At 40.8% G+C, this 26,320-nt stretch overlaps 1 protein-coding gene and 1 pseudogene across 2 annotated transcripts in view; one reads left to right on the top strand and one right to left on the bottom strand.

Annotated features, from left to right (window-relative positions):
• The first annotated feature begins 2,297 nt into the window (after positions 1 to 2,297).
• PCOLCE2 (procollagen C-endopeptidase enhancer 2) overlaps positions 2,298 to 26,320 on the top strand; it is a 63,860-nt gene continuing 39,837 nt past the window's right edge. The window contains exons 1-2 of one of the 2 annotated variants that reach the window (XM_032852410.1): positions 2,298 to 2,737; positions 3,766 to 3,874. In XM_032852410.1, coding sequence (XP_032708301.1) covers positions 2,655 to 2,737; positions 3,766 to 3,874 — 192 coding nt within the window. In that variant the 5' untranslated portion in view covers positions 2,298 to 2,654. Of the gene's footprint in view, positions 2,738 to 3,765; positions 3,875 to 9,716; positions 10,046 to 26,320 lie in introns of those variants that run through there. The other variant, XM_032852411.1, reaches the window with a different exon arrangement.
• On the bottom strand, positions 11,948 to 12,072 carry LOC116864831 (annotated as a pseudogene).

Here is a 26,320-nt window from a genome sequence, read left to right as displayed (position 1 = left end):
GCACTGTTATTTACATTGCATTTTCAGATGTTTACAAAGCTGATGAATTGACCAGAGACTAACCAACAAAGATGTTGACATATTGGGCCTAGCTAGATGCTAATGTGCAGCAAGAAATGTTTGGGGACTAATTTTATAAGTGGTCGGTTCATTGGCAAATATTTCCATATTTCCATGACTTAGATTCTCTGTGCAACCTACTTAACTGCAGAGATTGGGTAATATATACCTTGGAAAATAAGGATCACTTCACTTAACACTCTGCTTTTCTTTCTAGAATCTACCACTGGGCTTTCATCCTCTCTACCCCTGTCCCTGACTAGGCCTGGAGTTCTTTGGCTCCCTGCCCATTATGCCAGTTCTGCATCACTAAAATCCAGAAATCAGTCTCACAGAAATGGACCCTACACACACGTTCAAAGTCCACTTGGGTCTGTCTCAATTTTAACACGTTAAGCTTCTCAGGACATTTAAGGGTTATAATTTTCATCTTGGAGCTGTAGTTCCAAGACAAATACGTTTTTCTAAGAGCAAATACTCTTAAAATCATATGGTAACATCAATGTCTTCCTGTGGGTCTCAACAACAACAGAACCATCAATGTTGCAAGCCTGACTCTTTAGTGAGGATAGGAACACAGTCATCATTCTATAAATTAAGAAAAGAAAATACTGTTGCATACTTATGTTCAAATAGTTTTCTATGTATTGGGACAGGTTTAATACTTTGTTTTTGAATTTTAAAGTTTAAAAACTTAGCTTAGTCCTGGGAATGAAGTATTTTCTGGCTATGATGACTTCAGATCATTACCAGAAAGTGAATTGAGCAATATTTTCACTTTATAATTTAAAACTTTGACTTTTTCACAAAATATCATCTAAGACACTTATGCTGTTGAATAGCATATTCTTGAAATGTGTGCAAAATAAACAATCATTTATTTTCCTTTTTGGTGTTTTAAAGCAATTTTTATTGGGTTGATGGTGTAGGTTTTAGGATATAATGTAGTTTGCCAAATTCTGTAATCCTTTCTTTCTTTCTTTTTTAATGTCATAAACAGGGTGTGGTGCCTTTAGAGAACTTTTTACAAGTTGTAGTTCTTGGTCTTTTTTTTTTTCCTTCATTTTTTCAAAAATAGTAAGATAATCTAAACCCCATAGGGAAATTCTGGTTTCTACTATTGTTTCCTGGGTTTCCCCACTATTAAAAGACAAATTATTCCCTGTAGCTAGTTTTTACTTATTTTCTTGCTAGGAGTGTTTACATTCTTAACACTGTAAGTTCATTATTAGAAATGAAATCTTGGCAAGAACTATTTCAGTGGTGGTTTTTGGTTTTTGTTGTTTGGTTAGAAAGGCGAAAATAATTTAGAGGGAACAGCATATATGGGGCATCTAGATTCAGCTATATCCCTCTTGTGGTGATGTGGTTGTTGAGTATCTCAATGAATCCATTCTGTTCTTGTTTTTCTTTTATTAATTCCTAGCTATTGGAAAGCACTTAACAAAATAAGGTGTTTTAAAATTCTTTTTCTTTAATTAAATAAAGTCTTGATTCCACAAGGCTGGAATTGTTCTTCTTAGAAAAACAAATTCTCTGTGAATCTTAACTCATTAATGTTACAGAAAGAAATCGTTGGAAAAGGTTCTTTAAGAACAGAGAGATGCCGGCAATTAAACACCATTTTCAGAACAGAACATGGTGAGATCTCCTGATCTGGGTTCCATCTTCATTATCTGACACAGTTGACATCGTTAATGGCAATTCACTCACAAATCGCTTGGCTGAAAATACAGTTTTAAATCCCTGCACAGAAAACAGTTTCCCTATTCTCACACATCAGTAAAAACAGAGAAGAATCTACTGAGGGAGAGTTTAAAGTAAAAAGATAAGAGCAGGAGTTAAAATTTGATAGAACGCCCCTCTAGTTCCCCCTTTTCTTGCCTTAGATCTGTGTGTTTGAAGGCGACAGAAATAAAGAGGGAACCCCAGTTTTCCAGCAACCAGCAAGCGCTAACACTTTTTTTTTTTTTTTTTTTAATCAATTAAGTTAAACCACTCTCCAAAGCAAGCCATGACCCCCTCTCTGTGAATCGTCTGTGCATCCCGAAGTCGGGTCCCGCTTGGGTACCACTCGGCAGGTTTTCCCCCTCCTTTTCTCCCCACAGGCCCTGCGGGCGGGATGTGACAGGCGCTGCGGGTCCCGGGGGGCCAGCGAGGAGACGCCCGCCCGCCCCAGGAGAGGAGGCGGCTCCGGCCTCAGAGCCGCCCCCTCCCGCCGCCGGAGAACAAACGCGATATTCAGCAGCGGCCTGTGGCTGCCAGAGCAACTCCTCTGGGGAAATTCAGCGTCTAGGCAGCGTGCACCGTGATTGCCTTTAAAAGCGCCCCACCCGCCTGCCGCGCACACCCGGATACCTGGGCTGCCCCGCGGCTGCGTGCGCACGTGTGTGTGCTCGTGTGTGTGTGTGTGTGTGTGTGTGTGTGAGAGAGAGAGACAGAGAGAGGGCGGGGAAGCGAGCCGGGCGTGTGCGGCGCGCGAGCCTGTGTTTCTCCCCGTGTGTGCCAGAGTGTGAGCCTTGCGGGGTGCGACCCGGTGTGCGGACCCGCGTGCGCGCCGGGGTGGGAGCGAGCCAAGCGCGTCTACACCCGCCATGAGGGGCGCGGGCGCCTGGGCCGCGCTCTGCCTGCTGCTGGCCGTGGCCGCGCAGCTCTCCCGGCAGCAGCCCCCGGAGAGGTAACGCGACCCCCGCCCGGGCTCCCTCTCTCCCCGCCTCTGTCCCGCTGTCCTGCAGCCTTGCCCCGTGGTTTTACCGCAGCCGCGTAGGGGCGCCCGGGGATCCGGCGAGCGACCCCGCGCTCACCCGGGCTCCGGCGTCCGCTGCCCCGGCGCGGACGGTCCCCCGCTCGGCCGCGCGCCCCCGGCTCGGCCAGTCCGACCTCCCCGCCGCTGGCCGCACCACCACGTGGCGGGGGCTGAAGGGGACCGGCGCCTCCTCTCCCCGAGTGCGTCTGCGGGCGGAGGGAGGCACGAGGGCCCGAGGCTGCGGTCTTTGCTTTTTCACTTCTGCTTTACTCTCCCGGGAGGCTCGGCCCAGAGACGGAAAGCCTCAGGGAAAACCCGAGTTGCGCGGCGCGCGGGGAGCCGCTCCCGGAAAGTTAACTCTTCGTCAGCCCGCGTCAGCGCTGCCAGACCGCCCAGGACCTGGGCTGGGGGACCCATCCCGTGGCCGCCTTTGGCATCTCCTCTTCCACCTCCATCACCAGCAGCCTCCCTTTTAAATGCGAGGCTCTGCCAATGGTTAATGGTTTTCAGAAAAGGGGAGGAGAAGTAGGCATCTCTCCACATCTAGGAAATTAAAACTTTTTAAATCTATTGCTTGTCTGTCTTTAAGACCATGTACCTCGCCTAGCTCTCACCTTCTTTCACTCACCTCCACTCCCCAGTTAAATTGTCCATTGACTATTTCCCCATCAACTTTTACCCCTACGTGGAGCATTTGATTGCTTATGGATAGATGGATAAACAGATGTTGTGTTATGAGGATGGAGATGGCAACTGGACAGAATGTTTTATTAGACTGTAATTTAAAAATTCTCAACTAGCAAGTTTCAAATCCTTTATATTTCAAATCCCTTATACGGTGCAAACATTTATTAATCAATATTAACTTTATCCATATTTAGAAGCTACAACCTTTCTGAAGTTGACATTAGATTGTTAAATCCAGTTTCAAATTAAGTTTCCTTCTTTTATTTTCCCAGACCTGTTTTCACATGTGGCGGCATTCTTACTGGAGAGTCTGGATTTATTGGCAGTGAAGGTTTCCCTGGAGTGTACCCTCCAAATAGCAAATGTACTTGGAAAATCACAGTAAGCATTTTTTTTTTTTTTAAGGGTATTCTCCTGAAAGTGGGTATTGGAAACAGTGGAAGGCTGCTGCATTTTTCCTCTGGTGTGAGGATTTGGGTAGGGGGCAAATGCCTGAAATAGTAAAATTTTGGATTTACGTCAACTATTTGGGAGATTTTTATTAATAGAACTAGTGGTGTCCTGCATTAGTGATTAGAAAGGGCACAAGATAACAGTTGAAGGAATAAATTCTTAAAGCAGATGTGTTCCTGAAAACCCATCCTGATCCAGCTGAGTTTCATGGATTCAAAATTAAGGCTGTTTTCAAAGTCCTGTGGTAATGACTTTTAGAATCCATTTGTTACCTGTGCATTACATAAATGTCTCCCAGTGGGGAATAGAAGAACAAAGGTAATGCTCATCCCTCATTACTTTATACCCACTATGGGTGAAAGGGAAAAGAAAAAAAAGAAAAAGGAAAAAAGAAAATCCCACTTAATGTCCCTGACTTAAAACCACCACTAAAGTCAGTTTAAGAATAGAGAATAATAATAATTGTGGGGTAGGGTGGGAAAGTATAAACAGCAAACAAAGGCTAATAAAATGCCCATGCAGTGAGCAATGACATAGATTATGCTGAGTCAAAAAGTCGGATTTCCGGGGCGCCTGGGTGGCTCAGTGGGTTAAAGCCTCGGCTTTAACCTGCCTTCGGCTCAGGTTATAATCTCAGGGTTCTGGGATCGAGCCCCGCATCGGGCTCTCTGCCCGGCGGGGAACCTGCTTCCCTCTGTCTCTCTCTCTGCCTGCCTCTCTGCCTACTTGTGATCTTTCTCTGTCAAATAAATAAAATATTAAAAAAAAAAAAAGTCGGATTTCCATACAGCCATCTTAAAAAAGAAGTCTGGATTTAGAATCAGCTAGAATGAGTCATCTTGCCAGTCAGTGTGATAGTGAGTCTTCATTTTTTCATTGCTGGGAAGTTATTTGGTAATTGAACACATTGGTTCACTGAGAGCTTTAGTCCATCAGATTGTGCTACCCACTGATTATAATTTTTAAAAGTAGCTACCTCTGGGCACTTAATGTGTACTAGACACTGTACCAAGTAGCTAATAAGCATAACCTCATTGAATCTTTGAAATCACTCTGAGAAAGTGACTCTTATATCCCCTAAGTGACTCTTAGATGGGGAAGCTGAGGCCTAGAACAGTTATGTAAATTGACTTGATCAGACATTTGGTAAGTCCAACTTTATGTATGAATGAAACCTGTTTTGCAGTGAGGCATTCTTACCAACAGGCAAATATTTGGGGTCCCCCTCCTTAATAGAAGGTGTGGCTTCTGTCTACACTGATACTTTCCTATAAAATATTGACTATCTGATGAACTGATGCAGATTTCATTGTGTTATTGCAACACATGGGGCTAGGAGAGAATATGTCATAAAAAACAGCTTTGAAATATTGATATTAGCATAAATGTGAAATAAGGCTTCAAAATAAACATGTAACTTGGTTTTCATATTATAGTTGTGTTTCAGTTGCAATTTAATGGGTTTAAGTTACAAATGGTCCAAGGATATTAATAACTGAGTGGCATCGTGTACCTAACAAGTAGAAATTCATGGTTGGCTATATATTTAGGGTATTATGGGCATTGTTGGTGTGGCATCAAACTTTGATGGGTGAAGGGTATCCAGGGGGCTTTCCTTGGTAAAGAAGTGGTAGGCTTCTGGAGAGGACTGACTGACTACCATATTCTTATGTGGGGGAAAGGAAAGTATAGTGGATGTTCTATTTGGATGCAGTGTAAAGGTAAGGCATATGGGCTCAACAGTCAGACTTCTCTGGATTCAAATTCTCATTCTGTCACTCATAAATTGTATGACCAGGACTCCTCTTTTTTAAACCTCGGAATTGTTGTGAAGATAAAATGGGTTAGTACATGTAAAGCCCCTTGGCTCAGTGTTGCGGTTGTAATAAAGTACTTAATAAATGTTAGCCATCACCATTATCATTTTCATTATCCTCATTATTGTTGGTATTGACTTCCCATTCCTTCTGACCCTTGGTCGATTTGGCAGATCACTGTTACCCCCTTACCTCACTGGCTAAGCTGTGCTTGGCATCAGCTCAGAATAGCTCAAATCTTGCCAAACAATCTACTTTGTCATCTATATCTAGGAAGAATTATTTCTGTGTTGGGTTCTCCTGTAATCTTACTGAAAAGATTCCGTGTGAGTCAGAACTAGGTCAGCTTCCAATAACAGTGGCCTAGAACAACAATGGCTCTGACAGAACTTTGGTTCTCTCTCACATAAGGGAATCTACAGGTAAGCAATCCAAGATTGGGGGGACAGCTTCAAGCCAGTAGGCACTCTGTATCTTTGTCTCCCCCTGCTTTGCCATACTCAGATGTGTGCTCGAGTTCCAGCCATCATGTTTACATTTCAGCCAACAAAAAGGAGGCAAAGAAGAGCATGTGTCTTCCCTTTAAGGACATTGTGCATAATTACATGCAACTCGCTGCTTACATTTCATTGGCTGGTTCTTAGTTACACCGCCACTTCTCTCTGCAAGAAAGCTGAGAAAGGAATGCTTCATTTCAGGTGTCCATGTGCTCTGCTAAAATTAAAAAGCCTTCTTTTGAGTAAAAGTTTTCTATCAGCTGTGGAAAGAAGGGAAAACAGGCAGACGACAAGCAGTCTCTGTGGCATATTTATTTGTGGTTTTCTCAGGCTGCCTGAAGTGATGTTCATGAAGTTGAGTAACAAATATCAGCCTTTTTGGAAAAGAAAAAAAAATTTTTTTAAAGAAAGTATAGGTAATATAGAAGAAAGGACTACACAATTTGCTTTTCTAGTCAAAAGCTTAATAGTTTTCACTCTTAGTCAGTTGAGTTTATGCTATTCCAAGGGGCTGGGTCTTCTATGTTTGCATGAGTTGCCACCAAGAACTTCCAGAGAAGCCCAGCATGTTCTCCTGGTTATAATTACTGCCTCTGTTGTGCACAAAGGCCATGGGTGCTCTCAAGGTCTTAGTTTGACAACATTTTTATTTCTTTGTATTTCACAGAGAATAGCACTAACTCATTTGTTAAAATCTTCTTAATTCTTCTTCACAGTCCTCTGGCTTGTCAGAGTAGCAGAAGGGAACTCCCCAGCTCCCATATATCCTAGGGAACATAAAAAGAGGAGAACTGTGGTAGTTCTAAAGCTGGTGACCCTGAGGTCTCTCACTCATTCAACAAATGTGCTTTGAGTGCTGGGTGCTATTTGGGTTATGGTAGCAAACAAGGCAGCCAAACTCCTTACCGTCATGCTGCTAGTGTTTTAGTTTGGGGATATAGGCGATTAATGTTTAAATAAACAAAAAAGAAAATATGAAGTAGTGATAAATGTATTATAAAAATAAAATAGATACTGCTTCATATCCATTAGGATGACTATTATAAAGAAATAGAAAATAACAAGTGTTAGCAAGATATAGAGAAATTGGACCCGTTGTGTATTGGTGGTGGGAATGTAAAATAATACAGCATGCTGTGGAAAGTATTTCTCAAGAAATTAAACATTAAAAAAGCAGAATCAGACCTGCACATACAGAAAGCAAACTGATGTTTGCCAGAGGAGAGGGAAGGGGGGGGCGGCAAAATGGGTTAAGGGGAGTGGGAGATACAGGTTTTCGGTTATGGAATGTTAAGTCATGGGGATGAAGGGTGCAGCACAGGGAATGTAGTCAAAGGTATTGTAATAGTGTTGTGTGGTGGCAGATGATAGCCACCTAGCATGATTTATAGAGTTGTCCAGCCACTATGTTGTACACCTGAAACTAATATAACATTGTATGTCAACTGTAATCCAACAAAAAAAAGAAACACAGAATTACCATATTATCCAGCATTGCCACTTCTGGGTCTATACCCCAAAGAAGTGAAAGCAGGGACTTGAGCAGATATTTATACATCCATGCTCATGGCAGCATTATCACAGTAGCCAAAAGGTGGGAGCAGCCCCAGTATTTATCCACAGATGAAGGAATGAACAAAACGTGGTATAGACATGCAAGGAAACATTATTCATCCTTAAAAAGTAAGAGAATTCTGGGGCACCTGCGTGGCTCAGTTGGTTGGGTGGGTGTCTGCCTTTGGCTCGGGTCATGATCTCAGGGTCCTGGGATAGAGCCCCATGTTGGGCTCCCTGCTCATCGGGGAGTCTCTTCTTCTTCTGCCCCTCCTCTGCTCATGCTCTCTCTCTCAAATAAATAAATAAAATCTTCAGAAAAAAAAGGGGAGGGGAATTCTGACACATGCTCCAATAGGGACGAACTGTGAAGATATTGTGCTGAGTGAAATAAACCATCACAAAAGAACAAATAGTGCATGATTCTATTTATATGTGGCACCTAGAGTAGTCAGGTTCATAGAGACAGAAAGTAGAATGATGGTTACCAGCCTGGGGGTGGGGAGTTAGTATTTAATGGGAATAGAGCTTCCCTAGGGGAAGATGAAAACGTTTGGAGACAGATGGTGGTGGTGACTGTTGCACAGCAATGTGTAAAGCTCGTTCTGGCTGCTGTCTAGAGGATGTGTTGTGGGGAGTTGAGAATGGAGCAAGGAGACCAATTAGGAAGCTAATGTGGCATCCAGGAGAGAGAAGGTGGTGGATTGAACAAGGGCGGTAACAAAGGAGATGAAAAAACATGGAATATTCTGCCCAGAGCAGCTCTCTCGGCAATTCTGAGTGCAGTTAGGATATAGTGGCTCCAGCCGAAAGGCTGGATACACCAGGCTTTGGGCCCTGGCTTGGCAGCTGCTCCAGATGTGGCTGAGCTCTGGTATGACCTCATCCAAGGCCGTCTATTAAAGTGTTTTCCCAAAGTGGAGGATCTAGTCCATCTTCCTGCTCCTGCAGACAGTAAACCAAGAACAGAATTTCTACTGGGTGGTTCAGTATCACTTTTATTAAACATCACAGAGATGCTTCAGGGCGCCTGGGTGGCTCAGTCAGGTAAGCATCTGCCTTCGGCTCAGGTCGTGGTCTCAGGGTCCTGGGATTGGATCCCACATCGGGCTCCATTCTCAGCCAGAAGTCTGCTTCTCCCTCTTCTTCTGCCCCTCCCCTCGGTACTCCCTCCAAATAAACAAATAAAATCATTTAACAAAAACCATAGAGATGCCTCAAAATGGGAGTCTCAGAGTGGCCCTATAATTCTAGTTCCTGTAGTTGGAGAAAAATATACTGCCTCTCACTCCTTACATGCCTCTTATCCTATTCTCTCAGATTAGAGTTGTGTTCCAAGCAAGGTGGTTTTCCTCACCAAATGATTTTCCTTGAACTATATCTTATCAGTAGGATATTGAGGAGAGTCTAACATTAGTATCTGTATGCTTTGAGAAAGTTGAATGCTAGTTGTCATAGCCAAACTTCCTAGCCAATTGCAATGGACTTTCTGGTATGAAAATATAGCCTACAGATTGGAAATTTAGAATTGTCCTTATATTATAGTACTTTAAAATTTTCATAGCTATTTCTTGGACAGCTACACTGTCCCATATACTGTCTACATTGGCTACTTAACTTAATTGACTAAATTAATTACAAATTCAGTGTCTCAGTCACTTTAGCCATTTTTCAAGGGCTTTGTAGCCACATGTAGATAGTGGCTATCATATTGGACAGTATATAATATAAATATTTCCATCAACACAAAAAATGCCTTTGGACAGTGCTGTTCCAGAGAACTTCTGAGGTTCATTTTACTCACATAAAGCTATGATGAGGACATGGTGCTCTATGCTGCTTAGTTGTACTTCTGTTTTGCAAGTGGGGAAGCTGACCCTTGTTCTGTGTGGTGTTGAAATTGTGACTGGAACTCAAACCTCATGACTTAGCTCTATCTTTCTGGGTACAACTCTTGGTGACCTCAACTAGTCTTAGGTTTAACTAATTAATTTTGCTGACTATGAAAAAAATTTGCTGAATATGTTCTCAAAAACATATGGTTAGACATTAAAGAGAGAATTTGAGGGTGAAGAAATTGTAAGATATTTTGTAATTCATGATGAGGTTGAAGGTTTCTTAGTTTCCTGTGAGGGTCAATTTTCAGAACTGGAATTTAAGGGACATCTGCATAAAAAGCCTACTTGACGTGGATGATGGAGGCAGGAGTTAAGTATGATTTGAGAGCTAAGGTATGCATAATCCTTTGGAAAACAGTGGTTGATCTAAGCAGGTTTGGAAGGACAGCCAGACTGGGTTGAGACAAAGGTCACCTGAATTGATCTCCATGCCATTAGTGGTGTCATTAAAAATTCAGTGCAAATGTGGCAAATCACCAATACCTTTTCTGTTCCTTGGTCTTTTCATCCATAACTTGTTCACTTTATAATCCCATAGTAGAATTACAGATTCGTATTGACGGTTCGACACAATTTTTGAATGAAAAAATAGGCATAGTAGCAAAGTAATACCTTGTGAAAGCAACTATTCAGAGTTTGATTTGGGCTACATATGTTATGGCTGGTTAAGTGGAACCAACAGAATCTTTGTTTATAGCAACTATGCAAATTAGAAGAAACTGGAAGCCTAGAACTTTCTGGGAAATCACCTTGAATAGGTATGTAGGAATTGTCATTTTAAATCAAAGTTAAAACTAAATGTCACATCTGAATATGTTGGGCAGTTGCTGTCATTAGGTAACAGAAACAGCAGTTGGTATGTAGGTTAAGGTGAAGATGATTTTGTGCTTGGAGTTAAAGCGGGGCTTGATTTACAAAATTTTTTAAAATGAGATACTTCATTTATGTTGTCCTGTTGTTATAGATCATTATTGAATTACAAAGTATTTACTATTTATATCTCTTCTTTACCCCCTCCAAATTTAAAAGTATTGAAATTAGAGAGCCAATTATTGAAGGCTTCAGTTATTTTCTTCAGTAGAAATCTGAAAAATCAGATTTTTTTGCTGAGAAAAATCAGCAAACATTTGAGGAATTTAAAATTTTAGAGGCATTAGAGGTTCTTTTAACTCTGAATTAAATAATGTGGGAGGGTCGGAAAGTCACAGACCTTTGCCAGAAATGGGAGAACAATTATAACAATGAATGGACTCACTCCCATTTAAACTGGAAGTGTGTGGCAAAGTTTTCTTTATCTAGCTAATTCATGCAGAAGATAAAAAAGCATAAATTATCACATGTTGAAGATCTTTGGGCTCTCAGGTAACGCATATACTATTATTTTGGTAACTTTTTTTTTCTATTGAGCTGGAATTAAATAATACTAGTTATTATATAGATTATAGATATAAAGTAATATAGGATAATATAAAGTAATATATAAAGTAATAATGTGTGGTTTTCAGCATACCTTCAAATATATTGTATCATTTTATTTCATTCCCATCCAATTCTGTGATGTCGGAGGATGCCCATTTTGTAAATAGTGAAACTGAGGTCTAAAGAACTCCTAATATTGTCATTCCTGCAAAGGTATGAAAAGACTAGAGAATTTTTTGACCAGTTGATACAAAGGCACTGTTACAGACTTACTGAGCAAATAAATGGACATTCACCCAATGCTTATTGAACATCTATGAGCTGAACATTGTGGTGGGCTCAGGGGGTAAAAAGATAAGGCATGGTTTCTGTCCTCGAGGAATTTATAATCTAGTATGGAGTAATTAGACGAGAAAACCAGTAGCAGTTATGTATGTAAATAACTATGATGCTCATTGTAAGTCATTTTAAGTATTGATCATGTGGAATGAGTCTTTTTTTTTTTAAAGATTTTGTTTATTTATTTGACAGAGAGAGAGAGAGAGAGATCACAAGTAGGCAGAGAGAGAGGCAGAGAGAGAGGAAGGGAAGCAGGCTCCCCGCCTAGCAGAGAGCCTGATGTGGGCCTCGATCCCAGGACCCTGGGATCATGACCTGAGCCGAAGGCAGAGGCTTTAACCCACTGAGCCACCCAGGTGCCCCGTGGAATGAGTCTTATTTACATTTTTAATTATTGAAATTCTTAGATTCAGTAAATGAAAATAATTCCTGCCTCATGCTAAGAGTAAAAGATGTTACGACCCATTTTACATCTGTCTTACTCTAAGACTTGAGAAATTGTTACTGTATCCTTTGTTTGGCATCCTAGGGCCATTTTCAGTTAGCAATAATCGCGCCTCGGATAAACCTCAGTGTCTATGATACTGCCACTGCGCAAAGCTTCCTAGGACCATTTTATAGTGCTTGCCTTGATATTTCCAAATATGAGAATAAACAATTATATAAGGGCATTTCTGTACCATTGCCTTCGGGGTGATTGTGCCACTAAGGTATGTTAAAGTCATCATTCTGAGTCCATCCTCCAAAAGCCTGATCAAGTTTAAATGGCATTCACATTTAAAGAAATGATAGATTAAAAATGTGGTGGGGATATATATTTTCCCAATAACCTTCATATGGCTTCATGAGAAGAAAGACAGCAGTGGTGGGGCATGGGGTTGTGTGAAAATTGAAACAAATAATGATGTTCTACTAAGATCGGTGCTAGGTATATAATTTGAGAAAACAAATAGTGGATTTAGACAGGAACTCAACGTTTAAGTCACTTAATTATACCTAAGTTATGGCAAGGGGTTCTAAAATTACTGTAACTATATTTCCCTGGCATAACCACAGCAGGACAGATAGGGGAATGGAATTTTTGGCCTTAAACACATATTTCCTGGCTTTAAACTACATGTACGATTTAGAATTATATAGAGACTTAAATTCCGATCTTAACTATAGGTTTTTTTTTAAAACGTACATATACATTTGTTGGACTAGGCTTGGTTATTTCAGCTGCCTTGAATAGTAATTTAACCCCCTGCTTGACTTAATATTATTTACATCTGATCCCTTAGTAAAGATGTGGATAATTAGCAGAATGTCTGTATACCCAAGGTTGAGGACCATAAGAATGGGACGAGAGCACTAAAGCTGGTTTTTGTTTGCTTTTTTAATTAAGAGAGTATAATTCAGATACTTTGTGATTCTTAGGGCACTTAAACTGTCCCAATTAGGTTTCAGTCGGTAAGACACTGGAAGAACTAAATAAAATCTCTTTCTTGCTCCCTTAAATCCTCCTGGGAAGCAGGGAGAATATAAATCCTAAAAAAATAAGCAAATAGGTGACATTTTCCCACTGGGGCCTCAGTCCAGTTTTTCTAAACTTGTTTAGTTTTCTACTTGTTTTTTAAGGACCTCTATTGCTTGCTTTTGTTTTTTTTTTTTTCTTTGTTCTTTCCATGAAAGTCAAATATATTTTTATTGATTAAAAACCTAATGTTTTATAAATGCTCTTATTTGTTCTGCCTGTATTTTTTGTGCAGGGGTGAACCAAAGCCTTAGAAAGGGCCTAATGAGGAGGGAAGAAAATGAGAAGCCATGAAAACAGTCTTCATGTTTTTCTGAAGAAAATTCTCTTTCATAACATCTTAATGACGAAAAAGTCATTCTTTCCTGAAACATCACTTTAATAACGGAGCACCAAAATAACACATTTAAGACCTCTCTATTAAAAAGTACTATAAACGGAGAAGGCATTTAACAGAGGTAGAACAGCCAGAAAGAATCTTAAGGCATATGTTCTTAAAAGGACAGATGGAATTACGTTCCCATTCCTTGCCCACCTCCAGAGTTCAATTTATGATGTGAAATTATGGGCAAGTTAGAATTGTTCCATAAATTTGCAGATTCCTTACAATCTATCGTGTATTGACAATACAGAGAGAGAGAGAGAGAGAGAATTCTCATCTGTTGGTTACTCTGGGCTGGAGGCCAGAGAAGCATTTAGGGGGCTCCTAATTCTCAAGGTTTCTCTTTTCTCCCCCGCCTCCATTCTTCTGCTTAGGTAGGAAAGCATTCTTGTGACGGTTGCTGTCCCATGTTCCTGGCACAGTGAAGTTTTATACGTATGGATTGTGTCTTGATCCTACGAGAAATGCAATCACTACCTTCATCTTACACAGTTGTACCTTATAATTTAGCAGCTTTAACAACAGTGGCAGTAGCTGTTTGGGGTACACTTGACTGTCTTACTCTAGGAACTTTGGAGAATAGAAGTGTTTTCTTGAGATATATTATTTGTTAGATCATGACAGTCAATGTGGCAAGTCTTTGGAAAACCAGTATAAACATCTGAAAATAAATGGAACACCCACAGAGGAGTGGGGAGATGGAATTAAACCAGTACAAGCTCTGCCACTAAATATCACCTTTCTTTCATCACCTCACCCCCAGGACAGTCTGGAGCACCGCATATAATAAAACAGTGTTTCCCAAAATGTGGAGGGAGGAGAGACCATTAGGTCAGAGATGGGCTGTTCCGTGGGTGTGACTGACAAGGACACAGGGAAGCCAGTGGGCATAATTTCACTGCTTACTGCACCTAGAAATGAATTGATAAGAGTCTGATTGCTAGACACAGATTTCTAAAAGCCCTAGGCTACAATTTACCTTTCCTGGAAAAAAAATCACAATTTATTAATTCATTAAAACCATTTTTAAAGTACCTACCAGAGACCAGATGCTGGGTTGGGCCCAGAGATGGCAAAAGAAGAAAACCACATCCCTGAATAGGACAGGAGGAGATAAGGAGGCTCTTACTAGTCAAGGAGATGTCCCCAAATGAATGACCCTGACACAAGGTGACAGGTTTCATGGTTAAAGGTTGTAAATGTGGCAATACTCAGTGACTAGAAGAATGGATATTGGAGAGTCATACTGACATACTGACATGTGGTCAGACCTGCCTTGTAAGGGTAAAGGGAGGATCGAAGGAGATAGTAGATGAAAGGTCCTTGGCTTGGTGCTTGATACAAGCATGCACTCGTAAACGGTGGTTATGGTGGCGATTATTTTTCTAACCTCTCTTCTAGGGCTGTAATAAGGCATAAAAGGGTGATGTCTGTGTAGAACTTGTCTACAAGCCAATGCATTTCAAGCTGGATGGTAATCCCTTTGGGGCATGGCTAGCTCCCATTGGAAATACCCACTCCTACTCACTATGTCCTTTCTTCATTTAAAATGTGATCTTTCATAAGACTTTGTCCACAGAAGTACTTCCAAACCTTTCCTGCTTCTCCTCAAGCCATGTCCCCTTGACCAAACACCTCCCATTCCAGAACCAACCCAAAATGCCCCATAACTTTTGAAACTAGGATGTTTAGAAACAGGGAAAGGATTGTCACTTAAAAATTGCCAATAATTTTCTATCTTTAGAGATCGGGACTTCAGTTTGCCTTAGAAGCCTCAATCACCAGAATAGTCTCCGCTAGTCACACAAATCGAGTAACGAATTTATTCATTTATTCCTAATAGAGACACTTCATGATAGAGTGGTTAAGAGTGTGTAATTCCCAGAGTCAGACTGCCTGCGTTCAAACACCAGCTCCACTATTGTCGTGTAAGGCCTTAAAGATGACCCCCCAATATCACACCTCCTGGTATTTATGCCTTTTTCTAGTACTCCCAAATATTGAATCTGGGATGGCCCTGTGAAGCAGATAGAGTGGGGCAGAAGGGACATGCATGACTTTGCAACCAGAGCATAAGAAGTCTTAAAGCTTTTGCCTTAGTCTCAAAACATGCATTCTGGGGAACTAGTGGCCATGTGAAGACTACCATGCTGTGAGGAAGCCCAAGCCAACCATGTAGAGGGGCTTCATGATGGGGAGTGGGGGCAAAGAGGGAGAGAGATGGGGAGAGAGAGATGCCTAGGCAGGCCCCGATTATTCCAGTCTTCCCAGCTGAGGTGCTAGACACGGGTGTGAAGATGTCATCTTGGACAACCAGCCCAGTTAAGCCTTCAGATGACTTAAGCCCGAGCTGATAACTGATGATAATTATGTAAGATGATTCAAGCCAGAAACCACCCAGCTGAGGGCAGTGAACTCACAGAACTGTAAGAAATAATTATACAGTGCTCCTGGGTGGCTCAGTTAAGCATCTACCTCTAGTTTAGGTCATGATCCCAGGGTTAAGTCCTGTGGGGGGCTCTGTGCTCAGCAGGGAGACTACTTCTCCTTCTACCCCTCTCCCCTTCTCATGATCTCTCTCTCTCTCTCAAAAAGACAAAATCTTAAAAAAAGAAAGAAGGTTACATTGTTTTAAGCCACTGAGTTTTGGGGTGTTTTTTTTTTGTGCAGCAATAGGTTACCAAAACAGTTACTTACTAGCTGTATGGCCTTGAGTTTGTTAGTTAACCTCTCTGTGCCCCATTTTCCTCATATCTAAAATGTGACTAATGATACTCCCTGCCTCATGGGATAACTTTGGGGATTTAGTTATTGAATGTGTGGTATTAAGGTGACTTCATAGGGAAAGAACCGGGGAAATAAATGTCCTGACCCAACTCCCTTTCTTATTTTCAATTCCTTTTGTGCTTCCCACAAGCAACTGGAGGACAACTGTTGATCCATTCATCCAGGTCAACCACCCAGGAAGGAGAGTAAAGTGGAAATGGAAGAAGAACAGATCTAGAGGGGCAAGTAGAAGCTATTTGACGCAGGAAGCCTATGTCAGGGTTCTCCAGAGAAACAGAACTGGTAGGAAATATATATGCATATACATGAAGGCATGTGCACATACAAACATTGTCATGTGTCCTTCTAAATAACATATGCACAAATACATAGAAATACACATGTATATATACATACATACTTAAAAAGATTTGTTTGAAGGAATAGGCTTATGCAGTTGTGATGGTCACCAGTCTGAAATTTGTAGGGAATCTGTCAGGCAGGAGCTGAAGCTGCAGTCTTGAGGCAGAATTTCTTTTTCCTCGGCGATACCTCAGTTTTGCTCTTAAGGCCATTCAGCTGATTAGATGAGGCCCACCCATATTGTCATATAGTCTCCATAAAGTGAGCTGACTGTAGATGTTAATACATTTATGAAATACTTTCACGGCAGTACCTGGATTAGTGTTCCAATAACCATGTCAACCAAGTGGACATGTGAAACCAACCATCACAGAGGCACTGCAGGTTTGGAGCAGGGGAGTGACAAGGGTCGCCCTGGAGACTGTGTTGAGAGCAGAGATTGGGGTGCAGGAGTGATAATAGGAGGCTATTTAGGAGTCAACTCCTGTAATTTAGATGAGGGAGGACGATGGCTTGAACCAGCATGGGAGCCATGGAGGTGGTGAGGGCTAGTCATTTTCTGGATATACTTTAAAAGAGAGCCAAGAAGTGTGGGATGGGGGCGGGGAAGAGGAACCAAGGATCGCTTCACAGTTACCGGCTGGAGTAAACCAGAAGGATGGAAGTACAATCCATCAGCCGTGACAGGGAGGCCAGGGTACAGCTGCTTTGGTGGTGGAGGTCACATGTTGTTTTGACAGTGTTAAGCGGAGGTGTACATCAGATCTCACAGCAAAATGCCATTCCGAATACTACGTCTCCAGCAGAGAGACCAGGTGGCAGCTAATGGTTTACTCCCTATTCTTGAATCAGTGCTTTAGGAAGTAACAAAAGGTAGAAATGTGATAAGATGGCAGTGGGTGAGCCCCTGTCTTTAAAGTGTGAGGTTCACAAAACTGGGTGCAGACATGGCTATGTTTAGGTGTGGTGGCAGCTAAAGATAAAGGTGCTTTTTGAAATGAAAAATGGTACATAGTAAACAGTGATAATGCCAGTAAAGGCCTTTCTTCTATTTCAAATACACCGGCTCTGGTGTATTAGAGTAATAAATCCTGTTTCTTGATAGCCTAAACCTATTATTCAGAGCCAAAATACCACTAATTTATATTGAAAATAAGGTATTGGAGTCTTTTGAGATTGAACCGTTTTACAAAGGGTTTGGTCGCTTGAGAGTTTGGCATGCTCCCAACACTGGATGTTTTTCTTCACTTTTCAGAAAAATAAATCAGTAACTTAATACGAGGCGTATTTTCAAGCCACACCTAAATGCTGGAGCAGAACATGAAAAATACTTTCTAGAGCTAAATGTTATCAAACATGGAATCGGGAATCCATTCACTGCTATTGCCCAGATTGAAACAGTCCGCTTTCTAGGTCTTGATTGTGATCTGTCCATCAGCCTGACATTTTACAGAATGCTGTAGTTTATAATGAGAAATCACCTCATTATTCTGGGTCCTAATTTGATTTGAGTACCCGGAACTATCTGACAAAGCCAGAAAATACTTGCTGCCATTCTTGACATCCTGTTATTCTTCTCAGTTAGGCTTTTCTAACTTGTCGTGATAAGAATAAAAAATCAAACTGACTGCCTTTCAGACTAGTACCAAATGTATTGGCATACTTTACAATCATCTCTCTTGCTTATGTGAAAATACTGTTAAGTGTAAATTAATTTTAGGCTTTTTTAGGAAAAGACTTTATTTAAGAGAGAGAGAAAGGGAGAGAGTGAGGAGAACACAAGTTGGGGAGGGGCAGAGGCAGAGGGAGAAGCAGACTCCCCACTGAGCAGGGAGCCTGATGCGGGGCTCCGTCCCAGAACCCTGTGATCATGACCTGAGTCAAAGGCAGGCGCTTACCCAACTGAGCCTCCCAGGAACCCCTTGATTTTAGGCTTTTAGAAACAGACCTAAAATTGGCTAACTGTATATTCCCAATATCCATTAAATGGTACATGGAGAGCAAAAGTTGGAGAAACACTCTCCTGACAATGCTTTCCTTAAGAGCAGAAGCAGCAGTTATCTTTTTCCTCTCCTTAGACCCAGCACAGGACCTGACACATAGTTAGGTAGTTGATAAATATTTGATTATATTGGAAAAAATTGGATCGCCTTTCTGGGAAAAACAAGAGAGTATCATTGTTCCCTTACGGTCCTTGCCCCACTTTCAAGGAACTTAGATTGATTTGTCAAGAGCTTTCAGCCATTGCACTTCTGAGTTTGACCAATGACAGGTTTTCATACCAGTCATAGTTGATGTTCTCATCAACATTCTGCTTCAGTTTTCTCACCTGCATCAAGTATTTTTCTGAGCAGAGACCAAGAACCACAAGTCACAACCCTCCATGACAATCCAGCTTTAGCTCCTTTGGGAAACTGTCAAATTACCCAACTGATATTTTCTACATTTATTTATATATGGAGTGGCTGTTATTTCTAATTAAGGTTATAGTTGATATTAACAAGATAGGATAAATTGGATGTGGCATGTAAAAACTTGTAAGATTTTTATGATAGGTCACAGGGTGATGGAGGATGACTGGGTTTCATAGTAATTCGTATCAATTTCAGACTTGTCACAAATAGCAGGTTTCACGTTTGCACCGTGATGTGGATGACACTTAGCTGGTAGCTTTGTTGTGATAGATAATCTTATAATTTTAACCAGCATTTACTGAGCATTAAGTAAGTGACAAGCACCATCCTAAATGTAGTAAACTGATAGATACATGTTTACGCCGTCTGCACAGCACTCTGTTTCTGCTTGTTTTAGTTTGGGGTTTTTGGGGGTATACTTTACATATAGTGCGCAAATCTTAAATTTGCAATTCAGTGTATTTGACAAATGCAAACATATGTCTAAATCACACCTGTATCAAAAGAAACATTTTCAGCACTCAGAACCCTCCCTCTTACTCCTTTCCAGCCAATTCCCCATCCCTCCAAGAGGCAAGTAGCATAGATTAGTTTTTCCTATTGTAGAACTTCATAAAAATGGAATGATACAGAGTGTACTCTTTTTTTCCTTCATAGTTTATTCAGTATAATGTTTTTGGATTTGTCTATATTGTTGAGTTAGTAGTTTATTCCTTTTATTGCTAATTACTATTCTATTGTATAAACACACCACGATTTGTTTATCCATTCTCCTGTTGATGGACATTTGTGCTTTTTTCAAATTCGGGCTACTACGAATAAAGCTGCTCTGTACCTTCTTGTGCAAGGCTGATTATGCATGTATGTTTTCTTTTCTCCTGGACGCATACTTGGGAGTGGAATTGCTGAGTCATGGGATATGTATATGTTTAACTTTATAAGAACCTGCCAGATCAATTTACAAAATGATGGCCTCATTTTACTCTCCCACCAGCAATGGTAGAAAGTTGTGCTTGCTCTACATTCTGGCATTTGGTGTTGGTCAGCCTTTCTGATTTTAGCTCTTCTAGCGGGTGAGTAGTTAATGTCTTATTGTGATTATTGTAATTCTAGTTTGCATTTCCCTAGTGGGTACTGAGGTTGAATGGTCTGTTTTTGAAGTGTCTGCTCAAGTCTTTCACCCATGTTTTTTGTTGGGGGGGGGGGTTTGTCTTATATCATTAAACTGTAGGAGTTCTTTATTCCAAATATAAGCTCCTTGTCAGATATATGTGTTGCAAGTATTTTCCTCCCATCTGTGGTTATCTATTCATTTTGTTAACAGTATCCTTCAATGAGCAAAAATTAGGACATTTTTGAAGTCCAGTTGATCTAGTGTTACTCTGTAGCTAGTGTTTTCTTGCTGTCCAGGATTATAAAGTATTCTATGTTTTCTTCTAGAAGTCTCGTAGGTTTAACATTTACATTCATGTCTGTGATCCTTCTCAAATGAATTTGTTTAATGGTTTGAGGTGAGAGTCAAGATTCATATTTTTTCTGTGTGGATTTCCAGGTTTTGCAACATCCTTTGTTGAAAAGACTGTCCTTTTACCCGTTGAAGGGCTTTGCCGCCTTTGCCAAAAATTGACCATGTAAGTGTGGCTCTATTTCTGGACTGTCTATTCCACACCATTGATCTATTTGCCTTTCTTGACTGGTTTGCCATTGCTCGCAGAAGTCTTTTGAACGTTGTATTATGGTGATAAACAACAAATGAAGTGAACCACACTTTTACAAAGAAAAAAATGATCCTTAGATTAAACAATCTTAACATATCTACATTTTCATTCTTCCCAGTCACAGATTATTCTAAGCTGTCCACAGTTCAGTTTGATTTTGCTGATAACATTGTCGACCCTTGAACAATGCCGGTTTGAATTGCATGGGTCCATTTATAAGTGGATTTTTTTTTTTTTTATAAATACAGTACAGTACTGGAAATGTATTTTCTCTTCCTTATGATTTTCTTAGCACTTTCTTTTCTCTAGCTTTATTGTAAGAGAACGGTGAACAATGCATAGGCAAAATATGTTGTCAATCAACTTTCTGTTTTTGGTAAGGCTTTTAGGGCCATTAGTAGTTAAGTTTTAGGGAGTCAGAAGTTGTATGCAGATTTTCAGCTGCACAGGGAGTTGGCATCCCCAACATATAGAGTTCAACTCTATAATATCATGAGTTAGCATGCTGATTACAGTGTTTGTATTTGTAGTTATTTCTAAAACTTTCCTATGTCTTTGAATTGTTGCTCTTTCATACTGTCCTCTGCAAAGCAGTGAGTGAGAGGCTTCCTATCCTTAGCGGGGAGTTATTTCTTTTTATACTTTGTAGAATGGTTGCTTGTGGAGAAATTAAAAAGTGAGAAGCCCATGTTCCTAACCAGTGGTTTCTCGGAGAGTTGTCAGCCCGCTGTTATTCTGTGTAAAGTAACTTCATCAAACAGGCTTGTTAGGGAGGCCTCGCCTCTTCCTTTGGCCTTAAATTGGGTATATGAAGCTAGATTTTACACTGTGACTTAGGTGCATATCTTTATTTTGAGACAAGTTTTGATGCTTTTCAAAGTGTTTTAGGATTGACGATTTAAAAAACAGCAAAAGATTTGAAGAGACATTTCATCAAAGAAGATATATGAGTGGCCAATAAGCAAAGGAAGAGATAGTCATTAGGGAAATGCAGCCCAAAGCACAATGAGATACTGCTTCACCTCTGCTGGCTGGATGGATGGTTTATGGATGACCATAAAACAACAACAACAACAACAGATGATAATAAGAGTGGTTGAGGATGTGGAGAAATTGTAACTCTTGTACGCTAATGGTAGGAGTGTAAACTATTGTAGCCACTTAGGAAAACAGAGTCTATTAAAGTTAAACATTTACTGTAGGACCCAGCAATTATATTCTTAGGTGCAAGAAGAATGAAAACATGCACCACATAAAAGTTTGCACAGTGGTGTTCATAAAAGCATCATTAATAATAACCAAAAAGTAGATACTTCTCAAATTCCCATCAACTGATAAATGGATAAATAGTAGTGGTATATCCATACAATGAAATATTAATTACCCATAAAAAGGAATGAAGCATTAATTAGCACTACAGTATGTATGAACTTGGAAACCCTGTGCTAAATGAAAGAAGCCAGATGCAAAAGAGCCCAGGTGATATGATTCCATTTATAGAAATGTCCAGAAAAAGAAAGTAGATGAGTGGTTGTCTGAGGCTGGGGGTGGGAATGAGGACTGACTGTGAACAGACAGGGATCTTTTTGCAGGAATGAAAGTGTTTGAAAGTTGGATTGTGATGATGCTTGGCCAAACTCTAAAAATTTACTAAAAATCATTGAAATGTATGCTTCAACTAGTGTGTTGTATGGTCTGTAAACGTCACCACGATGAAGGTTTTGTTTTTGTTTTTGTTTTTGTTTTTTCCCAAGCAGGATTAGAGGGAGGGCCAGAGGGAGAGAGAGAATCTCCAGCAGACTCCATGCTGAGCATGGAGCCCTGTGCAGGACTTGGTCCCATGACCCTGAGATCATGACCTGAGCTGAAATTAAGAGTTACGTGATACTTAACCAACTGAGCCACCCAGGCATCTTGAAAGGTGTTTTTTGTTTGTTTAAGTGTTTTAGGATTGAAAAATTCTGTTCTGAATGGGGTCTGGGATATTAAGGAAACACCAAGACTCACCTGAGACATGTGACCAAGTAGGGAACGATGACGGCAGAATGGCTGTGTCTGAGGCATTATAGGACTCTCAGTTTTAAGAATCAGCTCCTTGAATTGAAAAACCACAAAATAATGCCCCCTCTTCAACACCAGCCATCACTTCAGGCTACTGAGGAGAGGGGGCTTGGTGAAACTTGGGTTTTCTTATTTTATGAGCAATTCCAAAATCTGCAGTTGAAGGAACAAGGACAGATAGGACCTCTAAGGACCACGGAGGAACTGCCAGGCATGTTTGAACATAATTACCTCTACCTCGCCAAAACTTTTCAAGCCATCTGTGCCAGTTACATGCATTCTAGACGAGTGAGTTCATTCGGAGCCTCTCCGATTTACTCTTTCGTATCTACTAATATCTTCTTTTTGATGATTTGTCCTAAATGTGTTGTTGTCACAGAACATTTAATTTAAATGTCACAGCATTGGAGCAAAATGACTCACTGTCTTTTCTCTTTCTGACTAAACACTCCTCTGGGAATCTAAAGGTTTTTCTTTAATAGCATGTTAGTTTATATCCACTTTTCTTTTGTTTTTCATCTCATTGACATTTAAAAAAAATTCTTCTCTTGGGGTGGTCAGAATGGAAGAGAATTTGTAAACAAAGTTCTTTAGGTTGTTGGTAGGTTTGGGACTGGATAGTTGGAAATCATGAAGGTGCCTCCTTTGTTTATGCTCCTAACCACCACTGGCAGCCGTGCCCTATGGGTTGTGGCTTCTGGCATCTCTGAGCCCTTCCCTTCACACACCCTCTTTCTCTCTTACCTCTCGTTGTGGCTACACATTTGTGAGACGTCTGGCTACGGGAAGAGTCTTCTGTGGCCTCAGACTGTTTTCTCTTGTAAAAGTTTTTCCATGTCCTCTTTGCTGACAGAACTACACCTTTTAAAATCCTCCTTCCTGGGTGCCTGGGTGGCTCAGTGGGTTAAGCCTCTGCCTTCAGCTCAGGTCATGATTTCGGGGTCCTGGGATCGAGGCCCACATCAGGCTCTCTGCTCAGCGGGGAGCCTGCTTTCTCCTCTCTTTCTCTATGCCTGCCTCTCTGCCTACTTGTGATCTCTCTCTGTTTCAAATAAATAAAAATAAAATCTTTAAAAAAATAAAATAAAATAAAATCCTCCTTCCTCAAGCCATCATTCTGACTTTTAATACAGAATTGCATACCTCTAATATCTTAAACTTGACCTGTTCAAGACCAAAATTATTACACCCTCTGTCCTTTCACAGTACCTTTCTCTAAAACAAAACAACATGAAACCTCTCTCTCCTCACTGCCTTTCTAGTGTGGGTGGTGCCTATGGGACTTGAAACCTTGAGGTCGGTGTCGATGAGGCTTCTCTTACCGGCTGCCCCTTGTTCCATCTCCACTGCTTAAAGGAAGCCAGCTTCCCCTTGCTAATGCCTAGTGTGACATTAAAACAACCATGATGTCCCATTTTTTTTGCCGACCTGATTAATCACTATTGGCAGCATCCGTGTAGTTGAGGGTGTGAAAAATGGTCATGTGAATTAATTTAGCTTTTCTTGGGAGTATGCTGTTATAATCTAAAATGCCTATATTCCTTGACTTAGCAAATCCATTTCTAGTAATTTATTCTACAGAAATATTCCCTTTAACAGAGGATGGTTTATATAATTGTGTTCATATTATATAAATATTGTTTATATAACAATGTCAGCATTGTTTATATTAATGAAAAATTAGAAACATACTAAATGTAGAAAAAAGATGTGATTGTTTCTATAAAATATGGTATAGGTGTACATTAGAGTAGCATAAAGTCATTAAAAATGGTAATATACCTGTCTTGCAGTTCTTTTGAATCCTCTGGCATCTGGCATCATTGGTGTTATTTACAGGTGCTTCATAGAATCTGGCTTTTATTTTTAAATATGCTCTTACATATAATTTTATAATGTTATAACTTATAAACTGTTATAAATAACCTTAGAATATAGTGTTATATCTCTTTTTTTATTAATTTATTTGACACAGAGCAGGAGAGCGATCGAGAAAAAGCACAGGCAGAGGGAGAGGGAGAGGCAGACTCCCAGCTGAGCAGGGAGGCGGACACAGGGCTCTATCCCAGGACCCTGGGATCATGACCTGAGCCAAAGACAGTCACCTAACTGACTGAGCCACCCAGGTGCTCCGTGTTAATGTTCTTATTACTTCTTAATAAAAATCACATTAGTGACTGCTGGTTGGTTAAGCATGGTTAATTAAACACATGTGTTTATTTATACCCTTTCTCAAAATCCCACAAAAATTTCAGTGAGGAAATGAAAAAGTTTAAACTCACAAAGACAAAGGGAACTGGAATGGAATTAACAGCAGATAAGAGATAGCAACAAAATTTCAGAAGATAAGAAAGCAAATGGTCAATGGTAACTGTTAGCAAAAGAGAGAATGAAAAGCAGTGTTGTCTGCCAGAGGGGAAGGGCATGCCCCAGAATCCCCAAAAGGCTCAGGAATTGGAGGCACCAGATTTCCTGGAAGGCAGCAGAGCAGGTGGGGTTGGAGTTATGATTAAAAACCTTTTAAGAGCAATTAGACTTCCAGGTTCCCTCCTCCACTAAGAGCAGCAGGGGGCCTGTCTCCCTTCCCATCGTGGCAAGGCTTGTTTTCTGGGAACCAGAGGGGTTCCGGACTTGAGAACTTCGACGCCAGCGGATGGGGCTGGGCCGAGGTGTGGCACTGAAAACAGGTAATGAAATTAAGTCCACATCCTGAACCCTGAGGCCCTCCCAACCTCCTCTCTTCCTGCTCCTCCCAAGAAAACTGCAGCAAAGGTTTAACCCTCAGGCAAGGTATTGAAGGATTTTAAAGAAAACATCCCTAGAGATAGGACCCCTAAATAATGACTATTGAGAGGCCCTGTGAAAACACCGGCCTGTCCCCAGTCACATGATGGTGGCATGTCCTCCCATAGAGCATCCAGTCAGCCTCCCCTCAGCTCTGAATATGGATAGTCAGAGGTTACTGGACATTTGAGGAAAGCATCTTACATGAAGAGGTGGAGCCCCAAATGGGAAAACAGCAACAACAACAAAACACTCCAAGGAAACAGAGACAATACAGAGGGCTGAAGGAAATTTTAAGATGATTATTATTATCTTTAGATCAGAAGAGGTATAGTGCATGTAAAATAAAACAAAATGCCAAGAAACAAATACATTATCAACAATAGCCAAACTCGGGAGAGAGCCCAATTGTCCATTGACTGATGAATGGGTAAGGAAGATGTGGTGTGTGTGTGTGTGTGTATCATGGACTATTATTCAGCCTTTAAAAAAATGGAATCCTGGGACGCCCGGGTGGCTCAGTCAGGTAAGCTGCTCAGGTCCCCTGAGCCTTCAGCTCAGGTCATGATCCCAGGGTCCTGGGATCGAGTCCTGCATCAGGCTCCTTGTCCAGCAGGGAGCCTGCTTCTCTCTCTGCCTCTGCATGCAACTCTGCTTTGCTCTCTCTCTGACAAATAAATAAAATCTTAAACCAAAAAAAAAAAAAGGAATCCTGCCATTTGCAATCATGTGGATGGAGCTAGAGCGTATTATTCTAAGTAAAGTAAGTCAGTCAGAGAAAGAAAAATACCATGATTTCACTCATGTGGAATTTAAGAAACAAAACAAATGAGCCTTTGAAAGGGG

Source organism: Lontra canadensis, unplaced genomic scaffold (genome assembly GCF_010015895.1).
Source record: "Lontra canadensis isolate GAN:19392208 unplaced genomic scaffold, GSC_riverotter_1.0 scaffold6, whole genome shotgun sequence".
In the NCBI taxonomy this organism is placed as follows: Eukaryota; Metazoa; Chordata; class Mammalia; order Carnivora; family Mustelidae; genus Lontra; species Lontra canadensis.
This window is presented reverse-complemented; position numbering and strand designations above follow the sequence as displayed.